This window comes from Macaca thibetana, chromosome 16, assembly GCF_024542745.1.
Source record: "Macaca thibetana thibetana isolate TM-01 chromosome 16, ASM2454274v1, whole genome shotgun sequence".
NCBI lineage: Eukaryota > Metazoa > Chordata > Mammalia > Primates > Cercopithecidae > Macaca > Macaca thibetana.
In genome coordinates this window covers 39,912,436-39,926,478 of record NC_065593.1, presented here as the reverse complement: position 1 = coordinate 39,926,478, position 14,043 = coordinate 39,912,436, and the positions used below count along the sequence as shown (strand labels likewise).

Here is a 14,043-nt window from a genome sequence, read left to right as displayed (position 1 = left end):
AGTCATTGGACTTGCTGACTGACTGAATGTCAGATACTGAAAGGAAAGGAGTTAGAGATGCTGCATTCACCTGCATTCCTTTTTAACCAAAGAAAAAAGAAAGAAATGGTTTTCGTTGAAACTTAAAATGTGTCTAAAACTTATTAAAACTATTGGATCTAGTTCTAACTGCTTCCTCTCACAGGGACTTTACTGGGGTAGAAGCCATGTCACCAGGATCAATACTTGCATGGATGAGTAGAAAGACAGTCTTTCAGATTCTAATTGCATTCTTGTTCTTCTCAAGTCACGTAACACAGACTACATCCTGGATCCATCCTGTGATGAGTGTCCTGAATCTGTCTCGCTCAGAGGAGAATGAAGCGGATTTCTCTAGAGAACTCCCCAACCAGAGAAGTTGATGGTTTTCCTTAGGAAGTGGAGCTACATGGATGACGTGAGCAGAGACACATAACATTCAATTCTGAGATGCAACAGTCTAAAATAGGAGTAAAGCATGCACTACTTGTTGAAGTGTGGAATGGAGATCTGGACTTTGGGTATTTTTGTAAAACTTTTGATATTTCTGTATACATTTAAAAAATCAATTGCCACTACAGTAGTTCCTTAAGAATAATCTAGTCATATTTTTTGAAATCACATATAATTAGACTTTATAATATATATACTTTTTCATATATAATTAGATCTGTCTTTGTAATTTCATATGTAGTTCTTCATAGGGTCTCAGATACAATGGTTTTTATAATTGACATATAGAAAAAGTATATGAACATAAGGAAATGCCTCATTTATTTGATAATTCACTAACTTTTTATATTCACATATAAGGACAGTGATCTTAGCAAGCTTTTTGGAATTTAAGGGTCACATTTAGACATCTCCTGGGCTAATGAATACAGCTTATATCTTTGTTGAGCTTTCTAATTTACAAAATGCTTTGCAGACCTCACTTTCTTTAAACCATACAACATGCCTGTGAAGCTGATCTGGTGGGTATGTTTATTCTTCGTTTTCAGTAGGGAAATAGCAGTTCAGAGAGAGGAAGCTCCCTGTCCCAGCACCGAGACTCACTCCTAAGTCTTCTGATTCCATGTCCAGTCCCCCTTCCCTCACACCCTGCTGTCCCCACAGAGGGAGGTCACAGCCCATCACGCAGGACACTGTGATTGTGTTGATGCAGCTGGCTCCACAGCTGTGCATTCCACAGAGATTCAGAAGGCACCTCTTCAGTCGAACATGGCCCCTCTATAACCCCACTATTCTTCTCCTATAAACCCTTCCCCCTTCTCTGCACCCAAGCCTTCGCCAAGTAGGCGCGCTGTTTGTGATATTGTTTCAACAGATTTCTTTCAGCAGCTCATGTTTTTCTAAAGTGAAAGGCATGGTTTGTCCTGCTTAGGTTGCCCTTCCAAGAGGGATGGTTTGAGGGGAGCTGATGAGAAGAGAGGTATCTGTTAAAACATTGCTGCTCTACTCAAAACAAGATGGAAGCCTACAGCCCAAGTCAAGCAGCCCCCAGCACTGCTGTGCAGTCCTAGAAGTCCTTAAAACATAGTCTAAGAACCATTCATTGTAACCATTTTATAGATGAGTAAACTGAGATCCTAAGTCTCCTAGTCTACCGAATTTCATATGGTGTATAATACAGATTTATATGGTAAAGATATATATATACATTGTGCTCAACTATACATTCCTGATTACATTTAGGATTTATGATTTATGTCTTGAGTAATAATATAAAGTCAACTCCAGACTGATAGGTAGTCATTAGCCATGAGAAATGTTTCAGGATGGCTAGAGAAGACTTGTGTTTTGCCTGACAGCCATTTGAATGTTAGGAAGCTCTGGGAAGACAAGTTTTGAGAGAAGCCCCAGAGGGACCTATTTCCTTGCACCCCCCCAAAGGTGAATGAGGTATTCTGTAAGTTAGTGTCTATAATTGTGAAAGTACAAACTTTTTGTTTTCGTCAGATTAATACTATGAAATATCTCTCTCCCCTGCTTGGAGAGTTTTCTAATTTGTTTCTAGTGAGCAAAACAAAGCAGGTGCTTGAGTCGCCTGAAATCAAAGTACTCAGGCACACAGCCCACCGACAGAGACACCTCATCCTTTAACTGCTGTTTTGTACTACTTGCCTCCCTGTTTCTGTCAAATACCTAGTGAAAAAGGCCTAGACAAGTGTAATGATATTATTTATTGAGCATTTTGTGTCAGACATGGTGATGAGCAGTTTGCATATATTTATTTATGATCTTCTTAAAACCATTCCATGAAATAGGAACTGTAATGATCCCCATTTCTAAAAGAAAAAACTTAGGTTTAGAGAGTTAGTAATCTTTGCCTAAGGGTCACAAAGCACCTATGTGTAGAAGCTAGGGTTCAAGGCAGATCTGTGATTCCAGAACCTGTTCTCTAAACCACTATGCGGAACTGCTTAGATTCATTGTCTATGGGTACAATTTATAAAAAGGCAGATTCTAGTTCAATGCCATAAGGAACTTTCTAGTAGTTAAGGCTGATAAGAAAAGGATTTCCCAGGAGAAAATGGAAGCACTGTCCCAGCAGATTTCAGTCAATCTGAATTCCTTATGTGGGGAATGTTGCTGAGGAGGTTCAGTGTGTGAATGGACTGGACCAGTTGGCCACTCTCTCAGATTCCCTCTTCATAAAACTTGTGTGACCTCTAAACCATCAGGTCAATGCCATAAGAAATGTTCAAAAAAACATGGTCAGGGCTTAGCAAGTCCTTTTCCAGTGCAAATAGGACCCTCACATTATGTGTTGATGAGTAGCCAGTCTTTCTTTAACATCAATCAACCTTACTCACTCATTCCCTCAAAATATTTATTGAGCACCAACAATATCACAAGCACCGTGCTAAGCACTGTGGTGAAGTAGAACAATTGCTAATCATTTCCTGGGTTCCACTTACTCTTGATTTTAAAAAACAACAACAAAAAAGTTTTTGTGTGGCCAGAACTAAACAGCTTCTTCTTAATTTTTGAATTTTAAAACTAATCTATTTTCTTTTTAAAAAATCAAGTCCTATGGAAGAGAATAAAGTAAGAGATAGCCCATCTCACCTTCGAGAGGTAGCAGTCACTAATACTGTGGTAAGTGATTTTACTCAAAGGAAATCACACTATTAAGCAGCTTGTTTTTGACGTGTTAATGTTGTGGTCATTTTTTCATGTCAATACATAGATTAATCTTTTATTTCAAATATCTACATAAAATATCACTACCCACATAACCCATAATTTGTGTGGCCAGCAATTTTTTGCACGCTAAAATGTTTTAAGTTTTCTTATTACCAACAATGTCACAGTGAACATTTATATATTCATTACGTCCTTTTCCTCATATATCTTTGCACTCTTGTGCTAGTATGTCTATAGTGTGAATACATCCCTAAATTTCTTGATCAAAGCTAGGTCAAAGTTACATTCATTTTAATTTTGGTATATATTCATAAATTCTCCTCCATAAAAGTAGGACCAGCTTACATTACCACCAAAAGTGTATGTGAGCCTTTTTTTTTTTAATGTATGATAGGACTAGTTTTTAGTCCAAAGGTTCCTATAGATTTTCTGGGTTTTTTGTTTGTTTTTTGTTTTTGTCCTTGGAAGAATAACCTTCCTTCCACCAAGTCCAAAAACCTGAGATTTTTAATCATTAGGTTTTAGATTTCCTTTAGCTGCAGAGACTGACTTGCTGTACAGAGGGAAGTGTAGCAGTGACTAGTTCACTATATGCCAAACACATCATTACTCTTCTCTTCCTACTTTACATGTAATGGTGGCAAGGACCAACTTTTAAATGAGCTAACTTGGGTGAGAATGTTCAGTAGAGTACCAAGCACAATACAAATGCATCTTCCAGCTCTTTGGGCCTCACTTTCCCTATCTGAATAATAAGGATAGTAATCCCTTGCCTTTTCCAAAACCAGTTCAACTCAACAAACACTTCCTGAGCACCTACTACATGCCAGGCAAAATGTGAAATTTGTATGCTACGAGGCTAAATGGTAATGATTCTCAAAACAAGGAGCTCATAGTCCAAAACCATTTTTCTTTCTTTTTTTTTCCCCTAAAAAACCTTTTAAAGGGGTAAGAAGTTAGGGGGTTGTTTATTAAGAACCCCTGAAGAGCAACCCTTTATCACTCTCTTAAATTTGAATAATTCCAAAATAATATTAACACCTCTTGACTAGAAAAGGAAAAAAAAGGAAGATGCCGTATGAAGAGCTTCTCCAATAATAAATGCAAAGCAGCTGTCAAAATATAGAGTCAAATGATACTTTCATAAAGTGTTTGAACAATCAGAAAATGTTATCCTTTTTCTCAGGAGAAATGGGACATTTTTATTTTCTCTTCTAACTGAAATGCAACTTTTTGAAGAATCAACATGCTTGACATTTTTACAATGTACGTAAAGAACTGAACTATTATTAAAACAACTTACACACTCTATTGCGTATAACTTTTGAGAGAATGAAAAGAACCTTAAACAGAATGTGCCTGTGGAGCTTCACTTTAGAAATGAAATACCCAAGGTGTTTTAACTACAACTGTCTACATGTAATAGTGTGTCTGCATAATGATTTTGTAAATATTAACTGCAATTCTGTGTTTGCTTTCTTGATACGACTTTTTACATTTAAACTTATACTGTTTCTGTCTACTTTTTTCAAAAGTTCAATTTTTACTTTTGGGGGTTGGGCTGTTCTGAGGGAAAGGACAATCAGATTAATAGTTCTGTCCCCCATTCCATTCCCCCATCATCCAATTATTCTCTGTATCACTCTACCCTGTTTATTTCTTTTACATTATCAGTTTGCCCTAATCTTATTTTGTTGTTACCTTCCTCAATAATGGGAGTAATAATGGGAGTCAGCTTCATGAGGGCAGGGATTTTGTCTTTTTGTATTCATTTACTCACTTACACACTTACTGAGAGCTACTAGATGCCAGACACTTCACTGAGTAGTAGGGATACAATGTGAGATATATGTGTTTCTAGCCCTGTGTAATTCGTATTCTATGTAAAGGCTATACAATTGAAATTAACCAAAACTTTTTCCATTTATTTTCTTTCTTCCCATTCCTTATCAGATATTTGAATTACTGGGCCATTTAACGTTCATTACACTAAGAAAGGGTGTGATATCAGAAAGCAGGAAAAAGCATGTTCTTTTGAGTTTCCAAAATCTAGCTCTTTGGGGAACTAGAAAGGATTTATGATTTAGGGCAAAGATTTGAGAGCACATATGATGAGGAAGATGAGGCTTTCTTACTCACTGTCTAGGAAATAATTCCCCTGGCTGTGAGGAGGAGAAAAAAGAACAAAAATGTTGGTAGGGCTCAGAGAAAGGTACTGGGCTTAACCTTCTGGACCAAGTTCTAGGGAGCAGCAAAACCTCAATGACATTTGTCCCCTAGAATGGAAATGACTATGTGGTGTGTTTAGGTAGTGGGACCTTGGACAACTGCAATGAGCTTCCTCCAGCCCAATGTGGTCCAGACTGGAGGATTAGATTGATTTCTGTGAACCCCAAAGGATCACAGGAGTAGCAGTAACACCTGCTGGACCTGAATGAGGACTTTTCCATTCCATCCACATGTTCTCTCAATGGAAATCAATTCGGACAATAACATTAGAACATCTTAACCCAGAGTGCCTTAGCACTAGATAAGCCTCTGCTGTGGTCTGAGTGTTTGTGCCCAGCCCTTAATTTCATATATTGAAACCTAACCCCCAAGGTACCAGTATTAAGAGGTAGGGCTCTGGGGAGGTGATTAGGTCATGAGGCTCCATCCTGGTGAATGGGATTAGTACCCTTATGAAAGAGGCTTCAGGGAACCTGTTTGCCCCTTCTGCCTTGTGAGGATGCGGCAAGAAGTCGCCATCTTTGAAGCAGAGAGCAAGCCCTCACCAGAAGCTAAATCTGCTGGCACCTTGATCTTGCACTTTCCAGCCTCCAGAACTGTGAACAATACATTTATATTGTTTATAAATTACCCAGTCTAAGATATTTAGTTATAGCAGCTCCTGAATGGACTAAGACAGCCCACAGAATTGAGCAGTGACCCCAAGGGAAGGAAAGAACTGCAAGTTGCCTGAAATTAATGTTGCTCGGATCATTTATTCCCTATTCCTGGTGTTTCTTTGTGGAGAGTGCTCCATTAAAGTAACCCTTTTGGCCTGTCTCTGCTTCTTCCCTAGGCAGTGATTTACCTAACTGGTGAGTTTAGGATTAAAAAAAGGAATACATCCTAAAACATGTCTTAAATATATATTCCCTTTTCTTTGTTTCATGCAAACATGGCCTATTTATTTTTCAAGTCTTTCTCATTTCTTACCCGGATGATTTCAACATAGGTGATATAGCTTCTTCCTTCTCCACCACACCTGTCCCCATCAATCTACCCATCACATTTCTGTCAGAATTATCTTTCTATAACACAAAATTGCTTCTATTGCTCCCTTGCTAGTCTTCAGTAGTTCCCTAGCACCTTCTACTATCTGAGCCCCTGGCTTTCTCTCTAGCCTCATTTCTTATCCCCAACAGTTGATCAGATATGCTGTTCTCTGTCTAGGAAGCTTCTCTTGCCCAATTCCTGCATGAGATTTCTTCTCACACATCAAGACTCTGCTCTCATTTCACCTCTTCTTTGAAGAGCTCCTTGACACATGCTGCCTTCCCCATGCCCAGGGCTGGCACTCTATAGATGCCATGCCTGCATTTTTACACACCTGCCCAGCCCCCCTTCCCACTCAGGAGTGGTGGAGCAAGAACTTGCCCCTCAAGAGAGTTGCTGGCCTGTTTGTCCAGACACTCATTTGGTTACCATATTTACTAATTTACTTTTATCTACTGAGCTGGGTTACTGAGTCTTAGAGGCCTGAATTCTGGTTCTACCTTCTCTTTCTGCATGTGGTAACGAAAACTGGAACTCTGATTAAAGCCAACTCTCACTGTGGCTGTTCCACTCAACATCAGTAGCTAGGTGGGTAAATCAGGTGGAGGTGGGAAGGAAATGGGAAAACAGAAAACTGGCCAGGATCTGTTGTTGCTTTGGGATATTTTATTCTAAAACCCTGGAGGCTGAGAAGGTTAACTGGAAGGGTTCCAACTCAGAAATCCTACCCCGGTCCCCTATTGCTGCATACCTTTTAATAAAGTATCGATCACACTATATATGTAATTAATTTGGATAGGAAAGTAGGGCATGTGTCATCTCTCCTGGTAGACTGTGAGTCCTTTATTATTAACTCAGAGTCCATATATTTTTTTTCATTCCTCGTGCAAGACATGACACAGTAAAATCTCATAAAAGTTTACAAAATAAATTTAAAATGTAACATTGTGTTTAAAAAAAAAAAAAAAACTATTTTAGTTGTTTCCTGCTTCTGGCAGGGGAATTATAAAGAAAATGAGGTGGGGGTTTAAGTAAGCATGTCTATATTAACTAGTTCCACTAATGTGGGAACAATATAATGAATTTTGCTGAAGAAGGAAGTGCATGCTACTTAAGTTGGGCCATAAAACTCACAGTATGATTGCAGTAAAAGGATTGTAAAGCACATACTCACACATTGTTGATTTGCCCAAGGTTCTGAAGAAATACCACAGAATGATTTTGGTTTAGAAGGGTAGATAAAGCCTGAAACCAAAATACAAGGTTAGTGCATTTCCGAGCAGCAGCAAACTGTTCTTATGGGTTAATTAATCATGTTACTGAAGAATTGATTTGGCACAAGGGAGCTATGTATTGCCACAGTACTCTGAAATTGCAGAAATTATCTCATCTATAACTAACCCCACTGGAATTGCTTGACTGTTCTGTTTCGCAGTGGAGAAATTCATCTTTCATCAGCACATATGAGAAGAGAAAACAGGAAGACAAAACAAATTGAGTAGATAATAAAGTTACCTTATAGGAATAGGTAATACAGACATGTAAGGTCAGAAATTTCTATGGAATGGAATATGAAAAGATGTTTATGAGCAGATCCTATTTCTTTAGGCAGTTTTATCATTCAGAGAAGTAATCTATGCATTTAATCTAATGCCAGCTTTTATTTTTCTTTGGTGATTACCACACAAAAATAAGAAGTTGACACCAAATTAAATGCATGGATTACTTCTCTGAATAATGAAAGTACTCAATATAAGGAAAATCTGAAGGAAAATAGAATGCATACATACACACACACACTTAGTGTGTGTATACATATACACACACACACACACAGATATTGGAGGAATAAGAAATATTTAATAAAATATACACAATTTCAAGAATATGACCAAGCACTGGTGGTTCCTCACTTACCAATAGAGCTCCCACTACAAATGGAAGGTGAGAAGTCTATGAAGTTACCTTAGTTTTTCCAATTAAGACTGTTCATTGATTGTATTTCTTCTGTGTCTATAAGTACCATATTCCCAATTAGTATTTCATCAGTTATAAGACTTATCATTATTTTGTGTATAAATAAAAATGAAAAAAAGATTTAAAATATGACGTAGTACTTAGAATTTTTATCTTATAGCCCTTTAAGTAAATACAAGGGAACTGTTTCAGCATAGATTTTTAAAAATCATGTATGTAAAAGAAAATGAAATATAAATAAATTATGATATTTACAAAGCTCTGTACATTCAGAATTGAACTCTTTCTGCATCTCTTTTTTGAATCACAGTTGTCATAAACCACATTTTTTCACAATAACACCCTCCCTGCCATCAAGATAAATAACATTTCTTAAAGGAACATTCTACTGCAGTCTCTGAGATTTTTTTTTCCCTGTCTTAGACATCCATTCTACAACTCTGATGCTGGCACGTATTTTATCTTGTCAGAAGGACTTAATAGAAAATTTTTAGATAACAATCAGGGTTCATACTCCTTTCTCAATTGTCCTTAAATGGTTTATTAGCCAAAAAGTAAAGGAATAACAGTCCAGTCATATCATGGAAAGAACAACCAAATTCATGCGTGCACAGGCAAAGACAACCATATCACTATGTCCGCTGGCCGACAGCAACTGCAAGACATCATTTATTGTAAGACACTTCCTGTAATGTGTTTAATTCCTCTGACATAAGGATTTTGTGAATTAGGAAATGACCCAAGGGTGAAAAGTAGTAGGGGAATAGAGAAATAGAACCGACCCAAAGGGAAGGGGGAAAAAAACCCACAAAAATTGTGATGTTGTCAAGCAAAGCCTATTCTGGAGATGACTTTGGTTTACTCCCACAGGAGAGCCCTGGAGACAAAAAGGTTCTACAGTAGGTTCAAGTCAGAGGCCAGAGAACCAGGAGTATTTATACCTCTACACCGTGAGTTATTGAATGGGCGTGGGGGGTGGGTGTAAATTTCCAGGTGCTTCCAGCCTGTAATGTAGTCAAAGCATGTTCCTGTAGCCCGAGGACAGCCCTCCAACAAAGAGGTGCAGGTTCTGAATGTTGAGAGTGAAAGCACAGGGAGCTATCATGCATGAGAGTGGTAGAGGGATCTGAAAGTGCTAGCAGTGCCTATTTTACACCCAAATGCTAAAGATGCTTAGATGTGAAAAATGTGTGTCTTAGAATCAATGAAATATGGTGTGGAGAATCAAGTCTCCTTGTTTCTGGTTTATCCCATAGCATACTTAAAGTTCAGCTAAAGATGAAATGCCTTAACAAGTGAAATGGGCTTTCTGAAAAATTATTTCAATCAAAATTATGTTAAAAGCTATTTCTAAAGACACTGACATGAAATACTTAGAAGAGATCAAGTGGTTTGTCCCTGGACATTCAAGCAATTGAATGTCTAAACAATCCAGGACAGATAATTTTGTGTTATTTACTCTGTGAAGTGAACCTTTATGGCTGTGGACAATGCAAACTCCCTCAGTAATCTATTCCAGTACCTTGTTTCCTGCCAATTTCAAACCAACCTTCCCACCTACGATATAAGGCTTCCTTAGAATTACCGATTAATTATTGAAGATATAATAAAACCAAAGTATTTTTTAAAACACAGTAATTACGTTAGTGCAGGTACATGACATAGATATCCTCAGGTATTCTTAGGGCATCTATGAATCACCACAAACTTTCTGGAAAGCAGTCTTGGAATATCTATCGAGAGCCCTAAAAATTTATTCTTCTGTGAATTTACGCTCACAAATGACCCCAAGTTTAGACCAAAATAAAAAAATGCTTAAAAGGCTTGTTAAAGCATGATTTAAAATACAGATGATTGCCTAAATTCCTGAAAACAGGGGAATGTCTAAATAAAATATGATATCTAACATGATAGAAAGTGTTTAATAATGTTTAATGATACCAGGAAAGTATCACAGTATAACATCAAGTGGTAATAAAAGGAAACAGATCCATATACAATATAAAACCAACAGTATTGTATATATAAACACCATAGAAGATCTGAAAAAAATATTAGATGACATTATTTGTGATATCTATTTTATTCATTATATTTTTCTGCATACTACTCTATAGTGAGCATGCCCTTTATAAGAAAAAAGGGCTAGTGATGTATTATGTATGAAAAAAGTGTATCTGATTGGATTATATATTTTTATTTTCACTTATATTTTCTAGGATTATTTTGCTTTAGAATTCTATATATAATCCTGTGAATATTTGTAGTGTTGTAGGAACTGGAAAGATCAGAGATTACGTTATGGCCATGAATGAGGCCTGATCTGCATTGTCAATAACTAAATTGATTATTGTGGAAACAACAAAAATCATTTTTTGAAATGAAAATCTGTATTGAAATAACTGTTTTACCATTGTGTGGTTAGATTCACTGCATTTGGTGCTTATTCAGGCTTTCTTTTTCCTGCTAGAAATGCTAGAGTTGTCACAGATGTGATATTTATGTTTTCATTCTCTGGGGAGGGCCAAGTTTCATGACAGAGAAAGAACTGGGGCCAATGCTGTGATTATGGATGTCAACTTAAATATCTCAGAGCAGTATCATTGGCTGGGCAGTCCTGCAGGGCATCTGAGTTTACCGTCTTTATTTTGCTATTGTCAAAGATCCTGGACCTATTATTTTCTACCTTGAAAGCTTTTGTGTGTAAAACCAGCAATGGATTTTAGCAGAGCTGATGCATCATTAGGATTTTCACATTAACTCTTTGGACTTAGAGCCATGTCTAAAGTATCCTTCCTTTGGATATAGTGCCTGGTGCAGAACTGTACCACAAAACATCCGGTGTGCCTCTGAATAGTCTTTGCAAGAAGCACAAAATCCTAGAGTTGAGGTGAATTTGTAAGTTCCTCTAGTCCAACCACCTTTCAAATGAAAGAATCCTTCCAAAGCACCCCTGGCCAATAGCTCATCAATATTTTGCTTAGATATTCTTATTGAGGGGGAACTTACTAACTCCTTTAAATAATTCTTATTTTGCCGAAGACTGAGTTTTTAAAACCTCTAACGTCAGCCAAAATTATTGATTTATCTATAAGGAATAATCTGTGAATTAACCTTCTGTAGCTTTTCCTTGCTGACCAGGGAATACCTCCCCATTGAAGCCTAGGGCAGATTCCAGTCCATTTTGACCATACCCCATCATGGTATTTTAGAGTACACCTGAATAAGATACATGGTGCCATGTATATGGAAATTGACTGCTCTCATGTTATGGGTTGAACTGTGTCCCCCAAAAATTTGTATGTTGAAGTCCTAAAATGGGCACTGTTGCCACAAGCCAGAGAACTACCTAGGAGATGCTAGGAGAGAGGCCTAGAATAGAAGCCCCATCCCCTGCCCCCAGGGCCTTCAGAGGGAGCAGTGCCCAGCTGACACATTGACCTTGGACTTCTAGCCTCCAAACTGTGAGACAATAAATTTCTGTTGCTTAAGCCACTCAGTTTGTGTGCTTTGTTTTGGCAGTCCTAGCAAACTAATACATCCCCCAATCCAGAACTGTCCTCCTTTGGATAATGAAAACAGCAATAATTATAGTATTATTACCCTGAGTGACTGGTCCCACCATTGGGCATTCTTTTTAGATGTGAGTTATTGCCCTATTGAGATCAGAAGTCCTCTCACTTAGAGGCATATCTAAGACTTTTTTCTTGTGGAGGGAGCTCATTCAACTGTAGGTAAGTTTTGACTGATCTGGGTTAGTAGTAAGAACAAACTTCCAAGTGGCACTATCTTCAAGGTGCAAGCCCATTTGGGCGATGACCAGGTCTGGTATATTAAGAGGCCCTTCGTAGCACATTAGAATCACCTGGAGAGATTTTAGAATTTACAAAGCCTAGCCAAACCCCAGACCCATTAAACCTGACTCTCTGAGAACAGGACCCTGGCACCTGTGTTTTAAGGATTCTAGGTGATTTCAGTGTGTAGCCAAGGTTCACTGCCATAGCCTGTCCTGGAATCCAGGTAACTAAAACTTCAGCAGATTACAAAAATCAAAAGTTACTTTCTTGGATGCATATATTCTTATAGCCTCAAAACTGAAGCTGCAAACTGAACAATGCTGCAGTCAGATACACACACATATTCCAACTGCATAACTTCCTTTAATAATACTTTTATTTTTCCAAATTTTTAGACTGTCCCTAAGTCCAGTTTCTTTTAAAAGTTAGTAATAATCCCACCAACTCACATTTACATAGAAGTTACAGTTTAAAGTTTGCATGTCATAATAACTTGGTGAGATAGGGCAAGCATTATTTCTATTTTGCATGTGAGAAAAAAACTAAGCCTCAGATAAGTTATGTGACTTCCCTGAGTCATGTTAGAGTAACTGACTCCTGATTTTTAAACTGGAGGTCCCAAATCCTGGGAACTCTCTCAGCTCTGGGCAAGCCAGGACAGGTGGTCACCCTGCACCTACACAAGGACTGAACTGAGTCCTAGTTACCTGCTGTGAAGAACTGTAGAGGTTATCTACACCAGCTCCTCCTTTTACTGGAAAAGGAAAAGACTTAGGTAAGTCTCCAAAACCCCTGCTGGAGCACCTTCTACTTCTAGAAAGATGTTGAGGGGCTTCCAGGGCACAAAGGAAAGAGAAGTAACTATGTCTCCTTCCCCAACCATGTATGTGATACATTCATTCTCTGGGACTGGAAATTCCCAGACAGCTGTGTCAGCAATGAGATTTGTTTCATTGTTTTGCCTTGTTTTGTCATTGAGTTGTTATAGTTTAAGTTTATTATTTTTTAATACAGAAAAAAAGTGACTTTTGGGGGAGTGCAGAGTTCTATGAATTTGTAACACATGTCTAGTTATTTTACCACCACTATAATCAAGATACAGAACAGTTTTATCATTTCAAGTGCTCTCCTGCTGTGCTTTTATAACACACCCTTCCCCACCCCAACTCCTGGCAATTACTGCTCTATTCTCCGTAACTGTAGTTTTGCCTTTTCGAAAATATCATATAAATAATCATGTATTACGTAACCTGAGACGGGCTTCTTTCACCCAGCATAATGCCTTTGACATTCATCCAGATTGTTGTGTGTATCAGTAGTTTGTTTTTATTACTGGGTTTTATTTCATTGCATGGATATACCACAATTTGTTTAGCCATTCACCCACTGAAAGTCATTTGGGTTGTTTCTAGGCTTTGGTGACTATGAAAAAAGCTGCTATCAACATCCACATACTGGTTTTTCTGTGAACATAACTGTTCATTTCTCTAGATGAAATACCCACAAGTAGGATTTCCAGATTTTGTGATATATTTGTTTTCTATTGCTGCCCTTAAAAATTACACAAACTTAGTGACTTAAGCGTTACAAATTTATTATCTTACAGTTTTGTAGGTCAGAAAGGTCTTACTGGCCTAAATTCAAATTATCAGCAGGATTGTATTTCTTTCTGGAGGCCCTCAGAGAGAATCCATTTAGGTTCAGTTCCTTGAGGTCATGGAACTTGCCTTTTGACCCCCTTTCTCCACCTGCACAGCCAGCAATGGACAGTCAAGTCCAGTCCCTTCACATACATCTCTTTCTAACCCTTCTCTCATCCTCTCTGACCTTTCTTCCATTA

At 37.9% G+C, this 14,043-nt stretch overlaps 1 protein-coding gene across 3 annotated transcripts in view; it reads left to right on the top strand.

The window, feature by feature from the left end:
* Positions 1-13,653, top strand: part of STXBP4 (syntaxin binding protein 4) — a 206,661-nt gene extending 193,008 nt beyond the window's left edge. For all 3 annotated transcript variants that reach the window (XM_050764696.1, XM_050764693.1, XM_050764697.1), the window contains one exon: positions 287-13,653. In XM_050764696.1, the coding sequence (XP_050620653.1) occupies positions 287-401 (115 nt within the window). In that variant the 3' untranslated portion in view covers positions 402-13,653. The remainder of the gene's footprint in view (positions 1-286) is intronic.
* The last annotated feature ends 390 nt before the right edge of the window (positions 13,654-14,043 follow it).